Source organism: Protomyctophum bolini (assembly GCF_963924005.1).
Source record: "Protomyctophum bolini genome assembly, chromosome: 17".
Lineage (NCBI taxonomy): Eukaryota > Metazoa > Chordata > Actinopteri > Myctophiformes > Myctophidae > Protomyctophum > Protomyctophum bolini.
Window position 1 is genome coordinate 28,467,110 of NC_137878.1, and position 27,342 is coordinate 28,494,451.

At 40.9% G+C, this 27,342-nt stretch overlaps 2 protein-coding genes and 2 long non-coding RNA genes across 5 annotated transcripts; 3 read left to right on the plus strand and 1 right to left on the minus strand.

The window, feature by feature from the left end:
* Positions 1-63: 63 nt before the first annotated feature.
* prcc (proline rich mitotic checkpoint control factor) lies at positions 64-3,231 on the minus strand. Its single transcript, XM_080786798.1, has 7 exons — positions 2,503-3,231; positions 2,363-2,410; positions 1,507-1,995; positions 1,335-1,409; positions 1,048-1,194; positions 621-686; positions 64-466 (listed from the first exon to the last, which is right to left on the minus strand). The coding sequence occupies exons 1-7, from the start codon at positions 2,818-2,820 to the stop codon at positions 380-382; spliced, it is 1,230 nt and encodes a 409-aa protein (XP_080642924.1). The 5' UTR covers positions 2,821-3,231; the 3' UTR covers positions 64-379.
* A 614-nt stretch (positions 3,232-3,845) lies between these two features.
* On the plus strand, positions 3,846-13,430 carry LOC308331339 (hepatoma-derived growth factor-like). Of its 2 annotated transcripts, XR_013965580.1 has the most exons (7): positions 3,846-4,351; positions 7,352-7,428; positions 8,150-8,288; positions 8,684-8,842; positions 10,686-10,874; positions 11,010-11,092; positions 11,666-13,430. XR_013965580.1 is itself a non-coding variant. In XM_080786735.1 (6 exons), exons 1-6 carry the CDS (start codon positions 4,265-4,267, stop codon positions 11,028-11,030), a joined length of 672 nt encoding a protein of 223 aa, XP_080642861.1. In that variant the 5' UTR covers positions 3,846-4,264; the 3' UTR covers positions 11,031-13,430. The 2 variants fall into 2 exon arrangements, 1 of the variants encoding a protein (XP_080642861.1); XM_080786735.1 differs by having other exon boundaries at positions 11,010-13,430.
* A 3,336-nt stretch (positions 13,431-16,766) lies between these two features.
* Positions 16,767-17,828, plus strand: LOC308332037. Its single transcript, XR_013965653.1, has 3 exons — positions 16,767-16,822; positions 17,106-17,218; positions 17,590-17,828. It is a non-coding gene; the product is annotated as an uncharacterized lncRNA (long non-coding RNA).
* Positions 17,829-18,557: 729 nt separating this feature from the next.
* On the plus strand, positions 18,558-22,761 carry LOC308332334. The gene is made up of 5 exons (XR_013965700.1): positions 18,558-19,664; positions 19,805-19,872; positions 21,893-21,956; positions 22,430-22,480; positions 22,658-22,761. It is a non-coding gene; the product is annotated as an uncharacterized lncRNA (long non-coding RNA).
* Positions 22,762-27,342: the final 4,581 nt, after the last annotated feature.

The following is a 27,342-nucleotide window of genomic DNA, read 5'->3' on the forward strand; positions in this document are numbered from 1 at the left end:
ATTTGTCAAATGTTCACCATAAGAATAGGGAGGGTTCAAGTGGTTACAGATTTGCTTTACCCTGTTATGCAGGATTTTTATTATAGGAAATGTATTAACATTTGTAGTCAGAGTAGCAGCTTCAAGGATTAAATCCAGGACGTCTGTACAAGAGACACACACAGAAACTGCCAAATAAGAGAAGGATTGGAAAATAAATGCCTTAACTCTGATTCAAGATAGACAAAAAAAGGGGTAAACAACAGGAAAATGAAATTGGCTGTTTTTCTTCCCGAACCAAGGTAACAGGATGCGTTCGGTGGGTGGTGAACTATGGGAAGTTCTATTCTAATTTCTGGTGTAGGGTTATGCATGCCACCAACTGCCCACATTACAGCTTTTAGAAGCCATATTTGGCCTGCGTTTGCCGGCGGGTTAGCTTGTTTTCTGCCCAGTTGTTCTTCAATTCCAGTTCACGCTCCTTTGCCTAGAAATGAGGGGAGAGCATTATAGAGGTAGGGTTGGTCAAACCTTCTTTGGATGAGGCAAACAACAATGCTAACCAAATAGAAGGCATCAGACCTATCATTTTGGTCATGAGTTCAATGAACAATAAAATAAATCATTGCAGCAACACTCACCTGGTGAATGAGATATGTGATCTGATGCTTACGTCGCTGTTGCCCTGTGGGTTGTTCCCCTTTTTTCTACAGGGAAAAAAAGATGTTACAGTATAGTTTTCCCCCCGTTATTTGTGTGGTAGCCATTTATATGAGGTCTTTAGCTCTACTTGACAACTTGCAAATGGCATTTCTTATAACTGGCTAGTGGCTATCAGGTTCCCCCGGAGCTGTGAAGAATAGCTCAACCTGTTCCATATTGTGTGACATAAACGAACATCCATCAATACCACAAAATCCAATGATTTTAGTATACAGGCATTTGTAAGTACACTATGTATTGTGTTTCCAGCATGAACATACAGTCAAAACATGTTTGGAATTAGTTTGTAGTACAGAATATGGACACAGCAATGGTCTATATATTATCACTAGTGACAAACGTTACCTTGCTGAAGGACTTGCGTTCCTGCTTCTCCTCTGTAATGCTCTTCGTCATCCACTGCTGGTTGCCGCTCAGCTGGTCATCTCCTTTGATCTCCAGGAACTTCACCTCCTCTTTGCCTCGGTTTCGTTTCCCCTGAAGCCTCATGAACTGTATTGAGGGAGATGCAAGCTCATCTTACAGTCATCTCAAATGAGTTATTTGGTTTCCAAAGTTGAGCTGTATGTTCATACAGTATGAACCAAAACTATAAAGAATAATAATAAAAGTCAAAGAGATATGCAACCCACTGCTTCATCATCGAACATGGCAGAGGAGGCCGGCTCTTCATCAGGATCCTGGTAGTATGGATCGTTATAGTATCCCTGTCCAGGAAAACGTAAGTTGAATCACCTTTTGTAACCTAAATGTAAAGCCATTGCAGTGATATATACATGATGTAGCCCACTATTATCAGTTTACCTGTGAGCATGCCGACGGTCCTACGATCTGCTGGTACCCCCAAGTCCCACTGCTGGCTCCGTCCTGGTTCCCCCCAAAGTCAAGAGGAGCATTTGACTGGCTAATGTCAGGTCCTGGTACAAGAGGGAGGAGAGAAGCAGGGGCTGCTGGCTCTGGGTCTACACTAGGGACCACAGCAGGGAGAGACTGGGAGCTGTCACTTAAGGAGAAGTAATTCTCTGGGGCCACATCATCATCATTGTCCTGATCATCGGTGGCTATCTGCCTAGCTAGCTGAAGGGCAGCAGACTTAGCTGCAGCTTTGATAGCAGACGGGGATGCACTAGATCCGAGATGACTTTGAGCAGGTGTTGCAGGCTTGGGTCCTTTGGACTCTATGCGCTTGGTGAGTGTGTGTGGAACCAGTGGTCTGTTGATCTCCCTCACACTCTCCCTCACACTCATATTTTTGGGCTGTGGTAGAAGAGATGACAGGCCTGTACCTGGGCCCTGAAAGATACAAGATAATGGTTTGAGGAGGACACAGAATGACAGAAAGAAAGCAAGTCATGTGATCAAGACAACGGATCTCTCAGATTTTTCATATTCCATCCTGATTGGCTAAGATTGCTTCCAAAGACAAGTTTGCAGGACTCAGGAGTGATTGAACAAAATGCCTAAAATCATTAACACAGGCATCCAATCGCTGTGGAATTTTACACGCACATTCCCACTAGGCTGAGGAAGAAATGCCACCCGTTTCACATTGGCTAATAGTGCCACCAGCAGGCTGATTTTTGCTAAATATTTTACTCCAATTGAGACTGAATTCCAAACATTGCTGGCCCACAATAAATCCAATGGGAGATACTCTTACCTGAGGTTGTAATTTCTTCTTTACAGGCTCATCGTCATCAGAGTCTGACTAAATGATAAGGCAAGGAAATTCAAAATTTATATAGTTGTGAGCGAAACAACGCGATTATGAGTAAACAGTGAACACAACTCAAGACTTACATCAGCTCTCTTGACCTTTGGGATGGTAATTTTGACAGGCTCTGTTCGCTTCTTCGGCTTAGGTAAATTGAAAAGTGAACCGCCTTTGGGTGGCTGAGACTCCAAGCCATCGTTTGACGAAGTGTCCCTTTTAACTTGTGACAGATTAGATTTGGTCTCCTTCCTGGTGGGTCCCTCGTTCGTTGGAGTATTTGAAGCTGAACTTTTAGGAGCAGGCATGAGAGAAAAGAGTCCTGCACTCCGTTTGCTCTCCGAGACCACGGAGCTCGTTTCTTCTGCATCACTCTCGTCACTGCTCCCATAAGCTACTAAAGCCATGTCGACCCGCTGTTGCTATTGTTGGATCACTTTAAGAACTAAACCGGTATGTCCAACAAAAAACGCAGTAATCACGTTTAATTGTCTTTTGTGGTGACGAGGTGACTTTAAAATACCGATGGTGCAACTGTGTGTGCTTTCGCTTTTCAAGCCACTCCAGAACCAGTGGACGACCAACTTCGGAGCACCAACCAACTAGGCCCCGCAGCCAACTACCAGGCTTTTCTTGTCGACTCAATGAATGTCGTATCACTTCTTGGACGATGCATACTATTTATAGCACCATTTCATGCAACAGGTCCACTTCGCTATCGCAAAAAAACAAACAATAAAGCGCTGTACAAGACGCAAGACCATCGAAGTGGATGCAGAAGAGCCTCAGATTGCATCAAAACAAACAGTAGCTTCCCATCAAACAACTGTTTGGAGAGGGCACGTCTTTGCGCACGCCTCTGCGCACTTTCTTCTTCGTCATGTTTTTTAATGGAGCTTGACAAACTGACGCAAATTACCGCCACCCACCGACAAGCACGTGAAACAAGAATAGGCCCTATAAATTAAAATTAAATTCCATTTTTAACAATCCCCAATAATCTAACCTTACACTTCTTTCACTTAATGTTCAAAACAAGTGTTATTTCATATATGTTTGCCTCTGCTGATGATTGAAATCTCACTGGAAAAAGCTTGAAGAAAACACGACAATGATAACATTTCCATGTACAGGTAACAATACAATACAATCTAACTTTCTTGCAGGCCGCTTTTCTTTTAGAATGTTGCAATGGCATGATTAGCTGTATCATATTATTGTTTGTACCCCCCGGGCCCATTAAAACAACATGTTCTAGCAAACAAAATATAAAACATAATACAAATAAATAAATATTGGATTTAAAAAAATGATATATTGTTTTGTATATTTTGTCAATGTGGGGGGAAATTAATGGGGGAATTCCTCAAACGAATCCATTCGGCAGGGGGCGCTTTATCTCTAACAGAGTAGTACACTAGAGATGGAATAGAGTGTTGGGGGTGCGTCTATCGAGAGGGAAGCGGGTTTCAATTTCAAACCATAACACCTCGAGGGAAGCCTGTGGATCGGAGATAAACAATTAAATACAGACTTATTTTCGGCGTGGATGATCATACAAAAAACATCTATACCGGAGCGGTATTATTGACCCTGCTTCATGGTGTCTCTCTCTCTCTCTCTTCCAAAACATCCGCGTAAAAGTCGCGCAGCTCTTCGGTTGCAGCTCCCCTACTATGCGTGGTGGTGGTTCCATTTGAGGAGATAAACTGAAGCTTTGCCTGTTTCTGTCTGTGTATTAAGAGATCTAGAGGGATCTCTGTCCTAAATTACCGAAACGGTGCTTCTGATTTGGCTTCTGCTGATTGATACACACGCCATTCATTCAAAGAAAAAGAAAGAAAAAAAAACATGCCGAGGACGAACAGGCAAAGAGAGTATAAACCCGGGGATCTGGTGTTCGCTAAGATGAAGGGATATCCACATTGGCCTGCGAGGGTAAGTAACCGACGTTCATCGCGCCTCATTGCGATTCATACAGTCACCACGGTTATGTTTTGCTGCTACTCTTTTACAGTCTATATTTAGGCCCACGGTTAGCTCGTGTTTTAGCCTAGCTGAGTCAGTTACGTTAGTTGCGTACGTCAGACATCCACCACAGTTCAGTTGGATGATTCATTTTGAGAAAAATAGTCCCCTCAGCTTCCAGAACTCCAGCTATAACGGACTGGTGGTGACATTATTTAAATCAAATGTTTGTTACTTTATTGGCCCAAATGAATATATTAAGTGAAACTCGATTAAAGTTGTTGTTTGATAATGATGCAACACGCAAATGAACATAAAAGTCCTCCTAACGGTTATTCTCGTGCCTACTACTGACTCAGCCACGTTGTTTTGTTCAACAGTTAACTGTTATCACAATCATCACAGGGTGCAAATGTAACGGGTTCATTTGGTTGCATTCATACCCTCTCTGAGTTACATTTAGGTTCCATATGGTTACATGATTTTGTGCACTGTCGGTTACAAATCGATACTGTGAAACTTTAAAATGTAGCCTAATGTATAATAATGTGTAATAAATAATAATACATATATTTCCTGGCTTTGAAACTAATATGTTTGTGACTCAACACGTCCAGCTGTCAATATGTTTACCTTTTTATAGGTAGGTAGTTTGTCATTTATTTATATCACTTATAATCAAATGGAATTTTGTAAAAAATCAATTGCATCATTCACTTGGGTAAAAGGTGAGGGTTATAATTTGTTCCGCAATACACAACAAATGCATTGTCTAACGTTTTTCCTAAGTAACACCTTCCAAACCCCAGTCACTCTCACTCACACATCCTTTCAGTGTTTCCTCTAATTAATTTAGCACTGGTGGTGTGCTAGCATGTGGTGTGCCACCAGCCTATGTACAATGTGAAAGTTAAATACATAGCAAGCAAAACTTATCTGAAATACAGTGCTGTGTGTCGTTGCAGTCGACTACACTACACATTACACACCAGGGACCCCACCAAGAATGCTCAGTCTGGTTCATATTATTGCCGTTTCCCTAGCTGCTATACATAGATCTAAAATAAATCAAATTAAACGACAAATGTATCTATACATTTGTCGTTTAATTTGACCAGTAGGCCTAAATGGAAAACACAGGACTTATTCTCATAATGTCATAATGTACTGATTGCTCTGAGCTCTCCATTTCCCTCCTTTTTTAATCATATCAGACAGACTCATATGTTGACAAAGCGGCTCTATCAGTGAATGTCAAATGGTCTCATTGGCTGGAGGCCTTGTTAGATGCAAACTGACTAGTCCACGATAGCAAGGGCTAAACAATTAATACAAAATAAATTGTGGTTTTAAGTTTTAACAGTTATGTATCATGAAACTAGGCAATTAATTCATACTACACCTTATTTGGTCTGCTGTTGCACTGTGCCCTTGTCTCCTCACATTACACAACGTTTAATATAACCAGATCAAGTACAACCCATCTACCCCATCCTCACAGAGGCCATTACATACCATTTGATATAATGGTACCGAATAGAAAAGCAAAACAGACATTAAGAAAATGGTCAAAACTAATTTTCACCCAAAAAAATATAATTACAATAACTGTGATTACAATATTAAGCAAAGTAATGAAGATTATTATTCAAACCATAATTGTGCAGCCCTACCGTATGCTCACTCAGCCATCATAATTACGACCGCAAATGAAACCGTGCATTTCCCGTCAGTCACACCCCATATATGGTCATGCCTTGTGACATCACATGATCAATATTGGCCAGCAACTCTACATCTCACCTCAAACCCTTAGATCTCCATATGGAGCTGATCTGATCTTTCTGACATTCCATATGTTGATCCTTCCCCATCCATCCTTCCTCTTCGATGTCTCCCTTTTGACTGATACCTGTCCATTTAACTTTTTCTCTGCTATCGAAGATTATAATCGTACCCCCTAGGCTAGGATACGGCATGTGCCACCTACGTACATGTTCGTACCCCCCGTATACGCAGAGCGCCGACCGTTTTTAGTTTTGCTCCGGTTACTATGGAGAGCCAGCTATAGGATTTTAAAATCCAGCTCCATTGAGCCTCCATTAACAGGATTTTCAAAGACTTGTATCTCTAAAGCTGTATGTCCATGGTGAGCTGTCGCACATCCTGACGATCGTAAATCATTTGTGACTTTGTCTCGCATCATGCGGACATGTAACTGTTTATGATGAGAGCTAAGGGGTATGAGATTACGGCTAATGATCAATGTCCTCACAACAACAGCCCCCACCTCACTGATAATAACCCGGAAATGAAACAAGGATGGTAGAGTGAGAGCTGACGGGTGGCACAGGTTAGGTGTGCTTATGCTACCACCTAGCTGCGCCCGGCAGCTGGCGAAAACTAGAGTTCTCAACAGGCCCAAAAATGAAGGCCCGGCTCTACTTGGGCCCTCATCAAACCCTGTACACTCAAGACACTGTCCCCCCTGCCACCCTTATATCTCCATATATGGAGCTCACCTGTTCTGACATTCCATATGTTGATCTGACCTCATCAAACCCTGTACACTCAAGACACGCTCCATATATGGCCAGTACAGAAGTCATTCCATATGTTGATCTGACCCCCCATGCCAAATCGCCAGCGCTCGCCCAGCAGTCTGCTGTCACAGTGTCACCCAGGCGGATATATTGATCTGACTCCCCATTCCAAAGCGCCAGCGCTCACCCAGCAAACTGCTGTCACCCAGGCAGATGCGTGCACGAACTCGCCCTAAAGAGCGAGGTCGCTTCTCGCCCTAAGGCATCTTACTGGTGATACTTTCGTGTGTGTGTGTGTGTGTGTGTGTGTGTGTGTGTGTGTGTGTGTGTGTGTGTGTGTGTGTGTGTGTGTGTGTGTGTGTGTGTGTGTGTGTGTGTGTGTGTTTATTTCATTATGAAATTTGCTAAATTGCCTGCTTATTCACAGATTGATGAGTTACCTGAAGGAGCAGTGAAGTCCCCGTCTAACAAGTACCAAGTGTTCTTCTTTGGAACACATGAGACGTGAGTGAAAGTGTTTTGTGATCACTGCAACATACCTCCTGTCAGGTGCACTGCTGTCATTATGGTTTAGGCCATTTGACACTTAATAATGTACTGATGAACACTTATAGCTGCAGCACTATGTAACTTTCCTCTTCTACCCCGGATTTGAATCCGTACTGTTTTTTAACATTGAGCTAGACCCTGCCTGCTTGCTCAGGGGATACATTGAATCTTCTTGAGCTGATGAAGATCCTGTGAGATCGAAATGTCCTACAATAAAGTAATTGCTTTGCCTAAAGATAGTGTGTAGAGGAAAAAACACCCCGATTGTATATGTTGTTTATATATATTTTTATAATAATAAAATAATTATTGTTATCCCTATTTTGCTGTCATCTTGACTACGAGTTGTGCAACCTCTCCTCCTTTCGGTTCAAGTTTATCTCCCATGGTCAGCACCTCCCCCACTATTGGTGTGCGCTCAAACCTTTTTGTTTGTGTGAAAAGAACATTGTATAGTAATATCAATATTAATAATATTAAAATGGCAACCATGTGATGTTCTCTTTTGATTTACAAATTGATTATAATGACATTCGTCTAAATATAGCAAGATGGACAAAAGTTCTTGGCACAAGATGCAGAGTTTTTGTAAATGTTATAAGCGGATGAATTTGCATATCAAAGACAAAACGAACTTGGATGCCGGTTGATAATTTTAACATTTGTCTCCTCTTAGAGCATTCTTGGGGGCCAAGGACTTGTTCCCCTACGACGAATGTAAGGAGAAGTTTGGAAAACCCACTAAGAGGAAAGGCTTCAGTGAAGGGCTCTGGGAAATTGAGAACAATCCCACAGTAACACATGAAGCCTATGAGGTGTGTGTGCTGCAATTTCAACCAGTTTTATCAATAATTTATGGCTTTGCAGACTTTTAGAAAAGTAGAAATGCCGTAACCACTTGAACCCTAGCATCCCCATCCTGGGTCTGTCATTATAGGCAAATATACATTTGGTGAGAATAGCAGAGCAAGTAGATTGTCTATTTAAACCAACGAGAATTGGAAAAGCAGACTAAGTACGGGCCTGTGGGGGACTAATACATATAGGGTTTAAATGGTTAAGAACACTGTTGTCAACATAAATGTGTGGAAGTTCACTTTCATGCTTTTTTTTTGCATTCAACGTACTTTTTACCCTTTACCCTGAAATCATGATCATACATGTTAAAACTCTCTCTTGTGAATATCGAACATTCACATTTCTGTCTTAGGCAGAAGAGAAGAAGAATGAAACGGAAGCGGCAGGTGAGACAGAAAGTGTGGAGAAAGGAGACGCAGACGCCAGCAGTGATGAGGACGAAGGAGCCCTGGTCATCGATGAGAAGAATGAGCGGGGTGGGGCTAAACGGAAAGCAGGAGAATCTACAGAGGTCAATCTTCTTTTCCTTTTTATAGTAGCCATGCAAGTGTTCAGTATATAATTTGCTCAATTAAGCCAAAACAGGGTTGGGGAATACCTTGTAACACCATCCAACGCAACAGAAGACACTCAACCCCCACATTTAAGTTGCAGGCTTTCATAAAATACCCTAATTTCACTCGTTCATTACTTAGGCTGTAGCGATTTCTTTTTTGTTCTAATAAAGTGTCCCATATGTTTGATTTGTCCTTTTCCATGTCACACATACTATAACATACTCCATCAGTGTGTCAAAATTGCTAGCATTGTAAATCTCAAGTTAAAGTGGTTGCACATTATATACGTCACGGTCGCATCCCTTGCGGTTTTCAAATCCCAGATATATTTGTTAAGTTTTATAAGCTGTTTATTTGTGGAAAATTATCCAAAGAGCATCTTGCAAGACTATTTATTTATAGTAAATACTCATCTGGAGAATTCACTAGGTAGTTGAAAATGTCAGGATATGTCACTCCTCCATTTAGCTGGGTTATTTTTCCAACTATTCCGCCTAGTTAATTATACAAGTTGACAAGGATAAAACACACTCTCGGAGCTCCGCGGTAGGTAGAGCATATAAGTGACTTGTTCAAAATACATTATAGACATTAATGAATCAAGTCAGTTGGGATCGGGATGTATTATTGAGAATTCAACTCGATGCTCGTAGCCTCGTAAATGCAGTGACGTCCCTTCAAAGCGACAGGTTCTCTGTCTGCTGTCTCCCCTCTGCTCTGTTAACACTATGGGTAATTCATTCAAGTGGTCAATTAAATATGAAATACTGTACATCCTCGAGATGAAGAGAACAAGATATGTTGACAAAGACACTTGGAAACATATTTTTATTCAAATCAATATAGTCTTCAGTTAATTTCATATTATTTTAAAAGTAGGCTAACTACAGTTGAATTTCAATGGACTTCTATGGGCTGGCCTGCAGTACACCGTTTGAAATTTGTAGTCGCTATTGTACTTTTTCAGAAAACTAGAATCGGCCTCAGGACTAAATTACTTTAGACAAAAATACCACAAAATGTTCTGTTTATTGCACGGTGGCACAGTTGGTAGTGCTGTCGCCTCACAGCTAGAAGGTACGCTGTGGGTGCTGGCGGCGTGTTTCCTCCTCCGTGTCATCAGTGCCCATACCCGTAGGCGGGGTTGGCGAAAGGGCCTTTCTGTGTGGAGTTTGCATGTTCTCCCCGTGTCCCCTATGGTAGGTACCCTCACAAAAAACATGCAGTAATCCTGGTCACTAAACTGCCTCCCCCTGGCCAGCCGGGGCGCCTGATGGAGGGGAAAGGAACTGGTTGGAATAACGTGTTCCTTCCACGCGCTACGTCCAACCAGGGAAACTCCCCCCTGGGCACTGTCAGGTGTAAAGGAGCAACTTGGACACTCAGGCATGAAGGAAGCATGAGTTCAAGTCCGTTGCTCTCCCCTTGTCCCCCATATATGGGGACTAGGTTGGTGGAGGGTGTGTAGAGCCCAGGATCACATTAGATGATTGACACAGGGGTGAAAAATAGGTTACAAAATCGTGGGATAAAAAAAAAAAAAGTTCTGTTTATTTACGATGGATGTCTGAAGCTGTATTTGAACAATAACATGCATTAATTGCTGTATGATTCTTTAAATTGCTGGTGAGGTTTCTGTGACATTCCTGATTAAATGGAGATGTCACAGAATGAGGATCTCATATTTATGAAACGTCGCTAGTGTGTGTGTGTGGGGGGGGCTCCTTTCGCTCTGTTTCACAACAGGACTTGGTCTGACGTGAGATTTAATTTTGCTTTCTCAAACGCTTCTGGCAGGCATCTCCAAAACGGCTGAAGGACACCGACGGGGAGGGAGACTCAAAAGCGGACGACAAAAAGTCTAACAAAGAGGTGAAGCTCAATGACGTGGCAGGCTCCAAGCCCACTGCTCCATCTACGCTGAATGAGTCAAAGCCAGAGGCCCAGGAGAAACCACCTGCTGGGGACCGGCTAACAGAAGACAAGGTGTGTGAGGCTGTGAGCCTTATTGGTGTTTTATTTTTCCTGTGGAACTTTGAAAAAAATGAGCATCATTGTAAGTAAGGCAAAGTAGGAATGTATTTTGAATTTTCTTTTGAATGTGTTCATTACCTCTTTCAGGCCTTGACAGACCGTGCTTAAAACCAACTCCCAGAAGAAAACCCAGAGCCATCAGCTCCTCTGGAATTGGAAGCAACAAAACAGTAAGCTGCAAGGAGGCTAGATTTCTGCTGTTTCAACAGATAATTTTAAAACCTAAAAAAGTTTGTATTGAGATAAACAAGTTTTCATTTGCTATTTTTGGGATGTTATATATCCCAAAATGTAAAGGTTTGCTAATCAGATTTCAAACAATTGAAATGAGCACTTTAAGGCTCGTTTATAAATGGGAATTTGTTGTGTGTATATATTTTTTATTTCAAAGTGCAATTACATAATTACACAGTCTGGAAGCTAGGTGTCAAATTCATTTCTGGTTAGACGGAATGCACGCTGAATTCTTATAATGAAAAGAGAGAAAAACCTACCATAAACAAAAATAAATTGGCAGTTTGAGGGGGGATTCATGTAACAAAGCAGAAATGTCTAGGCCATACAAATTGAATTATGTGTTTAACAAAAATGTTCCCATCCTCCAAGTGAGGATGGGTGCCCTGGTTGCTCAATCTGTTACTGCACATCCATGTTGTGTCTCGGCTTTGAATCTGACTCAAACTCAGTGTTGCATGTTAGCCCCCTCACTTCCTGCCTTAAAATAATCTTTTTTCTCTTGTGAGGCATACAGTATGAGCAGCCCAAACAAAACACTTGGGCCTCTTCAAAAGTCATCCTTGTCGGCAAACATCTGCTGAAACATTGAGACATGCATCACCTTTGTCCTGAGATTGGCCTGGAAATTATAAAGACACAGGCAACTTTGAACCAAAGAATATACCCTGATTCTTCTGCAGGGAATGCATACAAAATATAAAACTTTGGGATATGAGACACTGGGCACTGTTAAACATTGTTTTTTAATTTGTGTGGCCCCAAATACATACGTTGACAGTATATTGGTTCTAAAAAAATAGGAGGATTCTACTGAATGTTGTATTGCCGGTTTATAAAATAACAAATCTGCAGGCTCTCAGCTCTTAAATATGCATAAATGTATGACTTTGTTTTGTTTGACCCTTCCTCCGTTTTCTCCGGCCTGATCTCAAAACAGGTGATTTATTTTGATATATGAGTCGCACTTTCGATGCTGTTTCGCCTCATTAAGCCTTGTCTAGTTTACTGTAGGATATTAATATGCTTGATAGCTTTTGTTGCTGATTTCATTGCATGCTTCATAGATAATGACCAAATTATGCCATTAGTATTTCACTAGATCCCATTAATTACTTACTTGGCTTTTGAATGTCTTGAATATGTAAGCCCCAATTGAGAAGAATGATAGTAGGCTATGACTTAAACAAAATATATAAAAAAGACATTGTGATTTGTCCCTCTGTACTTTCCAGATTAACTTAGTTTGATGATGATAATGTGCATTATTAAAAATAATAATAATAATAATAAAAAACATTCCTGAGTGTTATTGTGTCTATGCTGGGTCCCTAAATAAAAAAAGGTCAAGAAATTACATATAGGGGAATGCGGTTCACTTGATTTGCTGATGTGTTTTTGGCAAATCATTTTGAGACCACTTTGTATTAATTTGCTCTGTCTTCTGATTTTTCTGGCTCATAATGCTGACATTGCTAGCTACTGATAGCTATTAGTAGGGGGACATTTAGGGAACCATCAATTGCATACAGCAGTCTGTAGTATCAAAGTATATATCTTTTTTTCTCCCCTAAAATGTTTTTCTCGCAAGTAACGCACAGTAAGTTTGAAGTCAGCTGACAATGCTTAGCATTTGCTGGGCCAAATATCTGAAACCGGTTGTATTGTCTCTTATCAAACACACTTAACTGGAATATTAATATTTTTGTTTAGATGGTCTCTTGATTTTGGCTGTGAATTCAAATTGTGGATCCAAAGTGTGAGTAAATATTTAATTTGACATGTTGAATATAAGAATATTTAATTTATCTTAAGAGTCTTGATTATGGTGTGGTTTATTTTTTTCTTTTGAGGTGGTATTGAATCTTCAACTGTTTTGACATGTATGCTGTTTTTTGTGTCATTTGTACGTTATATTGATTGTTTTGACAGCCCTTCACCCTGTATTATTCATTTTTAATGGAATGTAGGGAAAAATCACTTCTTGAAATGGAAATAACCCATGTTTTGCTCAGTTTGCTATCCATGTGCAGACATTCTGTACTGTCTGTCTACTGCAAGACCCTTATGCCACTACCAAATCCCACTGATTCATAACAAAATGGACAGTGCTCAATTCTGCCACATAAATTCCCATGGTGTATTATCTTGTAATCCTTTGTTTAGCTTCATCTCACATTTACAAACTGTCACTCAGCTTAATCTTAATCTGCTCAATTTTATCATTGTAGTCGCTAGTTAGTTAATTAATAATTCATTAATAAACGTTGATTACAAAAATACTCCACCTATTTGTGTAATCTTTTGTGATGTGTTGGGAGGTTGTGAGATTTTCTCTTGGAGCTTTTGAGGAGTGGGTGCAGGGAATGAAGACAAAGCATTACAACAGGTCAAGGTAATACTAGATGTACAAAGCCACAAGAGCTATTTAAATCAAAATTCTAGTTTTAAACCAAGATTACATATTCATAGACATAGACATACAGTAAATTATGGGACTTATACTTTGTCCTCACACGTCTCAGTATTTGCCATTGACAATGAAAGGGGAATTCAGGTCAAATGTCTGCTAAATCTTGTCTCCACACGTCTCAATATTTGCCATTGACAATGAAAGGAGAAATTAGGTCAAAACTTTGCCAAATATGACATAAATTAAACATCAAAACATTAAATGCCATTGACATTGAAGGTTAATTTTACATCATATGTAGATGAGCAAAACCACGGCTGACCAATCACATGTCGGTGGGAGCGCTTGGCCAATAAGGGCGCTACTGATTGGCCAGTATGAGATGATGTATGATGACAAGAGCACCCCTCACTTCGCATGGGTGTGATCTTTTTTGTGTTCGGCCTTGCCTGTTGATTTTTTGGGAGGTTTTGTTAATTTTTGCTAGTCATGGCTGCCAGTTCCTATTGGCTGTTGCTAGTCATGGCTGCCAGTTCCTATTGGATGTTGCTGTCAGGGCTACCAGTTCCCACCTGATGATGTGTGTGAGTTCAGACTGTACTGAATAACTGCTAGCTTACATAATGTCTTGAGGCTAGGACCGAAGTCTAAGACATACAGGTCATCACTGGATCCTCCAAAGAGGAAGATACGATCTCCCATCATGCAACAGCACTTAATATATATCCGTGAACATGGGCCGTACCCCTTGGGCTCAACCTTCTTCCAGGAGAAGGTTTCTGGACTGAATTTCCACATATAATTTAAATACTGTGAGTTATTCCAGCCATCTCCATAACCATTGTAGGTGAAGGCTGAATGACAATAGCGTGCAGGTGTGGTCAGTCAGTGGTTGGTCTCTGTGTCAAACACTCTGATGGTGTTGTAGTCCCGATGATACACACAGTGACATGATGAAGCAGGAGGTGGAGTTCCTCTGGTCTTAATTTAAGTCCAGACCATTGTGGTGGTGTCCAACTTGTAGATGTCATTAGTGTGTCCAGTCTGGGTCTGTCCTCCATGGATAAACATGACCTTCAGAAACTATAGTAAAATACGCACATCACTTCGTGGAGGTGCTGGGTTCAAAAAGTAACATATGAAAAGAGAAGGGAACCCGCACGCGCGCGCACGCGCACACACACACACTGACTACCTCTGTGCTCTCTCTTTAGGTTATGAGGGAGTCCCTCAACTCTGAGTTTGACCAGATGAAGAGCCTTGGCTCGAAACATTGTCAATACATTTATCTTTTGGAGCATATGAGTGTGTGTGTGCGGGTTCCCTTCTCTTTTCATAAACATGACCTTCCCCATGACACAGGCTGAGTGTAGATTCTGTCTGAACACAAACATTAAATGCCATTGACAATGGATGTAGAATTTATGTCATATAATGTGGCTGAGCAAATCGGCTGGGTATGTCGGTGGGGACCCTTGGCCAATAAGGGACCACCATTCTTGATGATGATGTACGATGATTAGAGCGCCCCTCACTTCACACGGGTGTGATTTGTTTTTATCATTCTCCTCGTCCTCCGCAAATATGGTGAACTCTTTAAGTACATTATTTGTTTCCACACTCATTTGATCAGGTGTGAAATGACATTAAGGTGTATTTGCAGCTGAACAAGTAAAGGACTATTATACTCTATTCATTTGAGGGCTTTTGTGTGTATTGTTGTTTTGGCAGCTCATTTATATTCCACAGGGGAATTATTGAGTAGATAATACAGACAGATTGTGCTGGTAGGTAGGTGAACAACAGAGATTTTGCTATATTGATTTCTAGATTTGTGGTGGCAGCCGGTGCATCATCTGTTTCACAAGATTAATGACTGCATCCTAACTAAATGCTCAGTTGTACTTTTCTTTTCTTTTTTTTAAGCAATTGCAACTACACATGCCCTGTGGGCATGGTCGCTATAAATATACCTAAGGCTTGTCACGAAACGTGATGTTTTTGACCCCACTATGTAGGCCTAAAAGAAACCACCAAGCTAACCGCCCATTAATCTAAACTCTCTGGGCCTTTCCAGACTCATGGCCCAGTTTAGCTATCTTCCTTTTCCCCTGACGCTGACCCTATCATGTGGTTTTTGTGTCTCAAGTCAATTTCTAATACTTGAAAGCTTGGATTTATATAAGCTTCATAACACTGTACATAGGAATGTGTATCATGATTTGTTTGTTTCCTTGTGTTTGCAGTAATTGTACAGTGAATGCAAAATAATTCCCTCTCTTGAGGAACAAGAAGCTTATAACTAAAAATGATCTGTGGCAAAGGCATCTTCAAATCAAATCAATTTGTCCAGAGCCGAAGATTTCTGATGATCCTCATGGGGGCTCCCCAGTCATTATTTTGTTTTATTTCACATTATATTGGGAAAGGTAATTTGGAATTGCGTCACGTCCGGTGCCATGTCCTTATTTGGTGTTGAACCAGCGATGGCTCACAACATTGTTTGTCAAGCCTCCGTGTAGACGGAAGGACATGAATTGTTTGAGAGAAGCGTGTCATTAACCAAGGTTTGTTTGTTTGTTTCTGAACCAATGTTTTACGTTCTTTGTCAACATTTAAGGTGTATGTTTGATTTGTATATGAGTTTAATTGATGCGATTTGTTTTTGTTACAGTTTGACCGCGTTTGTTGTTGTTCATATGGGTTTCCTGTCATTCCATTCCCTTCATTCCCCTTATGCAGCCAGTGAGGTAAATCCATGTGTTCATCATGTATGCATTATATTGTCATGTTCGTTATGTTTATGTACTGATCGTTGTTTATTCATTGTGTGTTCATCAGTTTTGACGTTGGTCTATTGAGAGAGTGAGCGCTCAATAAAATCATCAGTAAACAGAAACGACTGACTTGTTCATGGAGGGAGTGACACTATCCATATATAGCTGAAGCCTGTTAGCTTCACTCACCTCAGACCAATAGACTCATTTCACACAGCCAGACTCCAGAGTGAGCAGAGGGAGAGAGCACGTGTGTGTGTGTGTGTGTGTGTGTGTGTGTGTGTGTGTGCACCAGACCACACGGTATGAAATGTTTGACTGTTTATGTGACTCTTATTATGTTAGTGACTGAAGTTGTCTATTGTCTACAGTGCCTGTCCGTCACACTATGTGTAAATGTGACCATCGGTGACTGTTGTGCCCTGAGGTTCAAGTTGGTTATGCAGCCCTTTAGCACCCTCGATACGCGGAGTGAGGTATACATGATTATTTATTTGTCTAGTTTCCATTTGGAGTATATCATTCATGATTGTATTTGTTTGGTTTTCGTTTGGTTGTGGTACTTTTGGTTATTGTGCATTTTCCTTGTCTTATAATTGAAATTACTTGAGTTTTCTATCACTGTATTTATAATTGACCATAAATTAACCATTTTTATTGTTGATTGTACTGCTGAAGTGACAAGTTTATTGCACAGATTTTAGTAGTCAAACTATGAGATTATTCGATTGTAACTGTATTTATTCTATATCCTTATAGTTTTCACGGTGTTGGAACAATAAACACACCCGTCGAGACCACCCAAACTTGTCATTCTTTCATCAATCGAGGGGCTGCAGTCATCATCAATCACCATCGACAAACAACTACAAGTGAGTAAACAACAAGACGCCCAAGTCCCAAAGTGTGAGCACGTTGTTCTCCGTATATCTCTGGTGATAAAAGAAAGGCATGGCAATGTAGGCAATGTAGGGCCAATGCCCTACATTCAAGTTGAAATCTTCACTCTGATACGGACACAAGTATTGAAATTGGATCGATTGGAAGGATCTAACCAAGTAACCAGTAAAAGATTATATGAAAGAAATATTATTTAACTGGTTTATATTTTACAATTTTAGTTATAGATGGCAAGTATAATGTTAAGGAATATTTGTCTTATTAGCCAGAGATCCTTTTAAAATGTTTCTATTACTGTGAGTGATATGGTCAGCTTCTGATGTCTTTCTTTCTTTCTTTCTAGATGTAGATGGAGATGACTGTAGATGCTGCTGGAACACTGAACCTGGTCTCCTGTGTGAACCACCCCATCCTGGCTGCTGTCCATGTGGACATTATGAGTGTTTGTATAGAGAGAAGCATGCCTGAAGAGCTTTGCATATCAGTCGTTTCTTGCTGCTGCCAAAGTCAAATTGTGATATCTGTAGTGTTTAGTTCATGGCCGCTTATGAGATGTAGATATAAGTACACCTGACTGGTGGAATAGCCTTGTGATACATACTGGGTGTGCTCTTTGGTTGTTCACAAAACAAACAAACAAAAAGCTGCACAAAAATCACACAAATCAAGGGATGTCCGACAGTCGGTGTTGGATATTGTCCAACTCCTAATTGCCAATATCAACAGATACCGATATATATATATATATTATATGCAGGCTTTTTCCAGTGGTGGAAACATAACTCAAACTTTTTACTTAAATAAAAGTAGGCAATATAGAAATACTCCGTTACAATTCAACATGTACTCGAGTAAAGGTACAAAGGTTTTGGTATAAAATGTACTTAAAATACCAAAAGTAATTATTAATAATGACTCATTATGCAAAATGTCTCATCTAAAATGATCTAATCTCTCAGCTCAAGTTTTCAAATGTATAAAAATATTTAGAAAATAGCAGATCTACAAGCTCACATGTGTCTTATTGTATTGTGAGCTTGTAGATGTTTTTAATGTAAAATAATAAATAAAGTAAAATTAAGGGTTAGGGTTATTAATTTTTTAATGCCTTTATCGGCTGATAATATCGGACATCCCTAACAAACATATATCAAACGTGTCAATACATTTCAAAGAATGCCACAACTTCACCAATAAATAAATAAACATCCACATGTTCCATAAATTAAATGCCACAAAGGTTTGCCGAAAAAATTAAGAAATTACAAAAAATACGTTTCTTAAAAATCTTCTGCCGTATGTCCATAGAACTTCAGCTCTGTTGCAGCAAGCCAGTACAATGTGTCATTGTCTAGGTCACCTAAGCCACGATCACCATTCGGTGGCCGGTATTTGGGGCAAATGGTCATTACGTGTTCCACAGTCTGTAGTGGATCCTCGCATTCACAGTGGGCACTGTCCGAGATGTCCCACTTCTGCTTTGAGGGTTGTCCACTCCTTGCAGGGGAGGTGCTGGCAAAGAACATATTTGGGGTCCTCGATGTATTCCACTGGTCCCTCTGTCTTGCCTTCACCCAGGATGCCTTGGAGGTGTCAGCTGGTGTTGTGTGGAGCAGTTCCTGGGCCTGTGTGGCAAAGGGGCATAGTGACTTGAGGCACGTGTGCTGTGGCAAAGGTCGCCGTGACTTGGTGTGTGTGTGTGTGTGTGTGTGTTGTGGCAAAGGGCACCGTGACTTGAGGCACGTGTGCTGTGGTGTCTCTGACGACCTTGTGGAGGAGATGGCTGGGATTCACTCAGCTGTGCCTTCTCAGTGAGGGCCAGCGTGGCTGCTTCTCGTCTGACCTCTGTTGGAGTGATTCCAGCGAGAACAGGCAGGCAGTTTGTTTGGGGTGGCCCATCCGGTGTTGAGGGCAGCATCCAGCTTCTTGACATGAGAGCTACGGCTCCAGACTGGGACACAGTACTCGGGTCGTCTGCATAGCCAGACTTCATTGATGTTGTTGCAGGGAGGTCATGGATGTAGCTGTTAGTGTTGAACAGCAGTTACTGGTGTGGAACCGAAAAGCTTCACAAACATGCCAAAAAATTCTAGTTTTGAACCTTTTTAATCTAGTTTATTTTCAAATAAATTTGTTTTTACTGTTTTGTGAAGCAACTTTGGGTACCTTGAAAAGTGCTATATAAATTGTATGTATTATAAAAAAAACAGACACACAGCAATTGTCGCCACACAGACATCACAAATTCCTATTGGCAGCAGCAACAAGTGAGTGATGTGCAAAGCTATTCATAGAATATAACCACCATGTCTTCATTCCAGATGCTGCGAGGCTCAACCGGAGCCCCTACAGGTGGACATCTGCAGTTCTCGCTGTCCATGGATGAATCTGCATGGGGGGCTCTGAAGGCGGCTCAAAGTAAGAAACCACTTAGACTTTTCTATTACTGCGAGTGGTATGGTCTGCTTCTGTTTTAAATGTTCTCTATACATTTTGTGTATGATGTGAAAGGACACAATGTATGTATATCTGGCTCTTGCTCTTTCTTTCTTTCTTAGGGTGGATGGGTCGTGGTAGACGTCGTGGAAGGACAGAGATCCGTTCCTCTGAGGACTTCTGATGAGCTGTGAGTAGGAATATTTCTTGTTGGGATGGATATCTGTTGTACTGTTATGGTACGAAGTATAGCATGGCAGTATGATTCCTCCTAGTGGCACTGGTTGAATGTCTGTCAGCTCTCCAAGCTAATCAATGTCTTAATGACACTTTTTTTTAACCACTTCAACTAGGGATGTCCCGATCGATCGGCCTCCCGATCGATCGGGCCCGATCACGTCATTTTCAAAAGATCGGGATCGGGAAAAAAATATCGGGAAAAAAATATTTATTAAATATATATTTTTTTATTTTTTATTAAATCTTTTCTTAATTGTATTTAACGTTACAGAAGAAACGTGACCATCTATAAGTCTTAAAGTCATCCTCCCGAGTCTTTAGTTTTGTTTTTTAATACAGATTGGTTCATAATTAATAACAACAAAACATCCTCCTCTCGAAGCAGCCTCTTGCTGCTGCTCCTAGGAAAACTTAGCGCACGACAGTGACGTTGGCCCTAAACAGCAGATCTGCAAGCTCACAAAGAGTTGCTTTCGCAACGCGCTGTGATCTTGTAGATTTGCTATTGGGCGACGAATGGCGACGTTCGTGTAACTTGCGTGGCTAGTAGGCTAATAGCAGAAAGCTAACGACAACAAGCGGCAGCGGCTGCACTGAAACAACCGACGCTTAAAGCGACTTTTAAAAAGAAGGAACCACAGAGAGAGAGAGAGAGAGAGAGAGATGATGAGGAGAATCCAGCCCTCGCAAAGACCACTCGGTGGAATAATTATTGATCGTCATACACAGAGACACACACAGCGGAGTAACCTCGAATCAACAGGCTTCTAAGCACCGTCTTGTTCAGATCTGCTTCTGCATCTGCACTCGCTGTTTGAGTGCTAAAAAGGGAGAGAGAGAGCAAAAACAACTCGTTGTTGTTGCTCTGTCCACCCGGAGCAGGAGGAGAATATTCCGTCTGAAAAGTCCCAACAAAATACTCTATGTCCAATCCATGACTGTAGATAGAAACCCTTCTTCTAATAATATAAGCATAATATCTCATGCAGAGATCTTTATTGTAAACTTTTGTAAATGTTTCTGTGCGGAATCCCTCCTCTCCCCAGGGAGCTCTCCTCTCCTCCCTGCATGTGCTGCGTCTGCACCACGTGTGAGCGCATAGGTGCATTTTTTTCCCTTGAACATAATGATGAGGCACATTAAAATAGCAATATAAGGTTTTTTTTCCCCCTTTAAAAAATGAAAAGGCAGAAATGTCTAATAAAATAATATATGCTAAAAAAAGAATAAAAGATAATGCTATAAATAAACTTTTTGAGTGGTGCAAGCCAGTCCCTTGGACTTATGTGTGTGGGTGCCTGCCTGGCTGGCTGGGTATGAGCATGAAAACAGCATGGTTGTTTTTCACCACCTGTGTGCAACCTAACACACGCACACAAACACATGCCCATATTAACTGTATATGATGATTTCGTGTGTGCCAGTACAGTACAGTAGAGGGTACAGTAGAGGGACTGGCACACAGTAACTCTGTCATTTCTCAACCGTTTCGGACACGGGGCGGCAGTTCGGAACCGTTTTAGTCCCTTTTTTTTTCTTACTGCATTGCCAAAATGTATCTGATTGGGAAGAATTATCGGAAATGATCGGAATTGTATCGGGAGCAAAAAAAAGTGATCGGATCGGGAAATATCGGGATCGGCAGATACTCAAACTCAAATGATCGGGATCGGATCGGGAGCAAAAAAACGTGATCGGGACAACTCTAACTTCAACCCCAGCATCTCTATTCTGGGGGGAGCGTTCAGCCAAATTAGCAGATCTACAAGCTCACACCGCATTGCAACGTGTTGTGAGCTTGTAGATCTGCTATGTTTGGCAAATCAATTTGTGTAGAGTGAAATCGGAGCATATACCAAATGCTCTCTTTAAAGGTCTGTTTTATCAAATCTATAGAGGGTTTAAGTGGTTCTGAATATGCAGCTCAACAAAACAAAAGCTAATTTAGTCCTTATTTCTTTCTTTCTTAGGACGGAGATCTGTGTAGATGCCGGATGACTTCGGACCTGGGCCTGCCCGGTGAGGAACCGCACAGTAAGAACCGCTCTAGGCCTTTCACGATTATGAGGTTTCTTTTTACTGGACGATTATTGTCGCTCAATTAAATATTTAAGTGTGGCCCGGATGGTTAGCTCAACTGTCTGGGCACCTATGCTGCCAAGCCAGCCAGATGGTGTGCTGCGGGTTCGACTCCCGACGGCCTTTGCCGCGTGTCACTCCCCATCTCTTCCCCCTTTCCTGTCTATATACTGTTCACTATCAGTAAAGGCATAAAAAGCCACAATTGATCACGTCTAGGAATTTCAACAATTTAGGCAGTTCTCACATCCAGAGTGACTTACAGTAAGCAACAACACATAGTAATGCATCAAATTCATAAACAATTGTCATCAAGAATAAGAAGTATAGACTATCCAGACTATTGGCAGCAACAACAAGGGAGTGATGTGCGAAGCTCTTTTCTATGAAGCCATTCATAGACGATAACGGCCATGTCTTTCTTCCAGATGTACTGCAGGTCTCTCCAGGAATCTGCATTCCTCTGAAGACGACTCAAAGTAAGACCCTGTTAGGCCTGTCAAAAAGAACCCTAACTGAAACGTTTATTACTGTAAGTGATATGTTTAGCTTCTGTTTAAATGTTCTCTATAAATAAAAGTTTTATGTATATATGTTGTGACAGGATAGAATATATATCTGGCTCTTGGTCACTCTAATCAATCTTTCTTTGTTAGGATGAAGATCGCGGTAGACGTCGCTGGAACGCGGCTGCTGGACAGGGAGTGCACACACACACACACACACACACATACACACACACAGAAAGGCTAATTTGGTGTGGGTTTTTTTTCGATAGACGATCTGATGTTCCCTGGACAGAGATCCGTTCCAAAGCTCCCCCCCCCCGGGGGCTTCCTCAGAGGACTCTGATGAGCTGTGAGTAGGAATAGTTCTTGCTTGTTTCTGAGGATGGATAACTGCTTTTGTACTGTTATGGTACGAAGAATGGCATCATTTACAGTAATCCAAATGTTTTAAATATTTTAGGATAAATCTAAATCTGCACAATAGTTTGAGAGTCAATATCTCATATCATGAGCGTGCCTCTTGGTCTTTGTAACAACTCGAATACAAATTACAAAAGATGTTGAGGACTGTACATGTGTTGATGCCTCCTAGTGGCACTCTGGTTGAATGTCTGTCAGCTTTCAAAGCTAATCAAAGTCTTTGACACTTTTGTTAACCACTTCAACCCCAGCATCCCTATTCTGTTCAGCAAAAATAGCAGATCTACAAGCTCACACTGCAACGTGTTGTGAGCTTGTAGAGCTAATGGTTTCTTTCTCTCTCAGGATGGAGATCATAGACACAGCTGGAGGCTGGAGCCTCTAGAGATGGAGATCTGCAGGTCTGTCCATGGATTGGAGGATGGAGATCTGGGTAGACGCTGGAGGACTTCGGACCTGGGCCTGGATGGATGGGAGGACGGAGGACAGATCTGGGTAGACGCTGGAGGACTTCGGACCTGGGCCTGGATGGATGGGAGGACGGAGGACGGAGATCTGGGTAGACGCTGGAGGACTTCGGACCTGGGCCTTCTCAGTGAGGAACTCAACGGTACGAACCGCTTTAGGGTTAGGGCTTTTTTAGGCTTCGTAAAAAGCCAATAATCGTCCGTTGCCGATAATTGGTCGATCCCTATTCTTAAACGTTACTGTAAGTGCATGTGTATGTTGTGACAGGACACGCGCACACACACAGCAAAGCTAATTTGGGCTGTGTGTCTTTCGTTCTTTGTTAGAATGGAGATCTCAGCCGATGCCTGAGATCCGAAGCTTTCCCGGGTGTTTCCGCTGAGGACTTCTGTGTCGCTGGGAGGCTCGGACGGAGCTAGAAGGTTCGGTAGACGCCACTGGAACCTGTTTAGGCCTGTCAGAATTTAAGGTTTTATAATGGCCGATTTTAATTGTCGCTCAAATAAATTACAAGTAACAATTTAATTGCGTCATACTAACATTCTAAATAAAACTTTGGCTTTTGTAGGCTTTGTAAACAAAAAGATGCACATGGCATAATTCAATAACTTTATACACAAAAAAAAAGAGACACAAACAAAGTGACACATTTAGAGCTTGTAGATCGGTTGCTTGCATTATTTCTTTAAAATGTTTGACAATATATGAACATTTTCAACATGGAGACGATTATGACTCTAAAAAAGTATCTCAAATACTTGGCGATTAGGTAATTGTGACAGGCCTAAATCCTTCTAGTTGTGTTTTTTTATATCATGTTCTGTAATCAGTTAGGGTTGACTATAGACTTTTTTTAGGAATCATCATGGAATCATCATTTTTTTTAGGATCATCATGCCGGTGAAGAGCACGTTTCTAGCCGATGGAGCAACTACTTCTGATCACCTTTGGAGTTACATCACAGCAAGGTAACTATACAACACACGCACACACACTATGATCATGACATGACATCAGCTTGTGACTGCAACTTGTTCCTGTTCGCAGATGACTCGGCACTGCTAGTCTCGGACAGGAACAAACTGCAGGTTGAAAAGGCCCTCAGCTCTGAACTCGGTAGAATCTGCACCTGGCTCGCTGATAACAAACTATCTTTACACCTGGGAAAAACTGAATCCATTCTCTTTGGATCTAATAGTAATCTCAGCAAGGCAAATGACTTCTTGGTTAGAGTTGGTGACAATGTTATCACACGTAAAGATGAAATTGCCTACCTAGGTTCCATCCTGGAGGCTAATCTTTCCGGTGATAAAATGGCCACCAACGTAATCAAAAAAGTCAACCAAAGAACAAGATTCCTTTGCAGGATCTCCTCACTGGTCAACAAAAACACCTTGAAGACCTTAACAGGAGCCCTCGTACAAGGTTTCTTTGACTATGCATGCACCTCCTGGTACCACAGCACCTCAAAGGCCCTTAAAACTAGGCTCCAGACCTCCCAAAACAAACTGGTCAGGCTCCTACTTGGCCTCACCCCCCGAACCTACCTCACTCCTGCCCACTTTGACAGGCTGGAATGGCTTAGGGTCGACGACAGAGTACAGCATCTTGCAATGGGTCTGGTCCACAAGATTCGATACACCACCAAGATACCCATGTACCTGTCTAGATACTTCCTTTATGTTAACGAAGTCCACACCCACAACACCAGAGGGAGTGCAACGAACCATGTACAACCCAGATTCGGCACAAACAAGGGACTAAATTATTTTCACTCCTATGCCACCAAAATGTGGAACGCCCTACCAACAGTCATTAAGACATGTGAATCCCTTGACTCCCTTTTTCCCCTCACTGTATAAGTTTATTTTCCCTTTTTACCTCCTTTATGATGAATTCCTGTTCTGTTCTTTGACTATATAGAAGTGTCTTATTTGTACGTCTCTATGTTTTGATAAATTGAACATGGTGGACCCTCTTGTAAACAAGTGTAATGCTTAATTGTGTCGTCCACTTACAGTCAACAGTCTTTGTATTGAGTTTGTGCTTGACATGTACTGTAATTCTGCAAACTGTTAATAAATATTTCAATCAATATTGTTTTATGAACAAAGTAGTAATGAGCATTTCTTTCTTTTCTTTAGGACGTTGCTGGTCTCCTGTGTGGCTCCATCTGGAGGTCACCAGGGTTCTGAGTCACTCAGATCCTGACTGGTAGTGGTGATATGTAGATGTGATCAATCAGGGCTCTAAACAATAAAATAATAAACCAATATAAATAACTAGATAATAATATAAATAAATGGATAAAACGAACGATAAAAAAATAGATTATAGTAAAATAAAAGTAAATTAAAATAGTAAAATAAAAGTAAATTAAAATTAGTAATACATAAAATAAAATTAGTAATAGCATAATAATGGATAAAATAAATATAATTAGTAATATAGACAATAATACATAAAATAAATTTAATTATCAATATAGTAATGCATAAAATTAGTAATAACGGTAATACATAAAATAAATAAATGCATAAAAAATAAAATTAGTAATGACAGTAATACATAAAACAAATAAAAAATGTAATGCATGAAGTAAAATTAGTAATAACATAGTAATACATAAAATAAATACAATTAGTAATATAGTTATACATAAAATTAGTAATAACATAGTAATATATAAATTCAATTACTTTGTGTTGTTGTTATAGAATGACTTAAAAAAACAAACAAAATATCAATCACATCTACATATCACAACCAGGCTATATTGCCAGCAGGCAGGTGGACTGTAGACTCACTACAGCTGTCACAATGTGGTATACTTTGTTTTGACCCCAACTGGCCTCCAAGGAGAGGCGAGCATGGAGCCGGACATCTGATGATACACGAGAAGACGCCATAGTAAAAAAAAAATGTAATAAAAGTAATATGTTTCATGTTGATTGTAATTTATGCATGATGCCATATATCTGTAAATATTCATTATTTTCTTGTTAATAAATTATTGCATTTATACCCGGGTGTCCGTTATGTGTCCATTACCCTTAGATCGCGCCGCCGTGGATTTATTTATTTCCCAAATGGTCTAAAAATGAGTTATTTCGCGTACTTTTACCAATGAATTAGCCTATACACAGACAACGACTGATTAGCCTATTTTGGACGATATGGGTCTTTTCTCGAGTCAGTGTGTAGTCTCACTATAGTCTGTGTAGATTACCCGGCGGTGTTGCTGCCCCTCCCGGGAGTCGCGGCTCATGGCTCTTCACAGACGGCACAGAGACAGCAGTCACTCCGCTGAACGTGTCCGTGTTGCTGCAGTGGTGTGAACTGTGAACCGTGCGGGCACTGGTGGTGGTGCTGAGTTCTGACAGCCGAGTCACAGCTTCTTCTTCTGAATTACTTTATCTTTGCCTTGGAAAATACATTTTGCGTTTTGCTAGTTTCCCAAAACTACTGTTTGCTACAAAGCGACTGGAAGCGGACGAGGTTTACAGACATACGTACCAATAGTAGCCAATCATATGCTGATTAGGCCAGTTGCTGTATAGCCTACCTACCCGATCACCACACACACACACAGCAACAACACACACACACACTACACACACAATAGCCTTCTATATAATGCGCACATATATTATATATATTTAAAAAAATACCCAGCATAATTTTTGGGAAGGCTAAGCCTTCCCTATAGCCTTACACACCCGCCGACTATGGGCACTGTACTGTAGGCATATAATACCTGGCTAGGTGAAAACAAAATAAACCTGATTAGCATTTGAGTACTTTTAACACCTCTGAACTGCCGGCGGAGAGGTTCACATTTTCGGAATTTTCGGAGTCACAGAGGGTCAATAATTCCCAGAAAATCTGTAACGTTAATATAAAATGTCCACGAAAATCTTCATGGGGGCTAAAAGGGGCTATTT

Coding starts and splice junctions, on each gene's coding strand:
- prcc (XM_080786798.1), bottom strand. CDS start 2,820: ATGGCTTTAGTAGCTTATGGGAGCAGTGACGAGAGTGATGCAGAAGAA. Junction 1,996..2,362: donor AGAAGAAATTACAACCTCAG/GTAAGAGTATCT, acceptor TGTATCTTTCAG/GGCCCAGGTACAGGCCTGTC. Junction 687..1,047: donor AACGCAAGTCCTTCAGCAAG/GTAACGTTTGTC, acceptor TTTTCCCTGTAG/AAAAAAGGGGAACAACCCAC.
- LOC308331339 (XM_080786735.1), top strand. CDS start 4,265: ATGCCGAGGACGAACAGGCAAAGAGAGTATAAACCCGGGGATCTGGTG. Junction 4,352..7,351: donor ATCCACATTGGCCTGCGAGG/GTAAGTAACCGA, acceptor GCTTATTCACAG/ATTGATGAGTTACCTGAAGG. Junction 10,875..11,009: donor ACCGGCTAACAGAAGACAAG/GTGTGTGAGGCT, acceptor TACCTCTTTCAG/GCCTTGACAGACCGTGCTTA.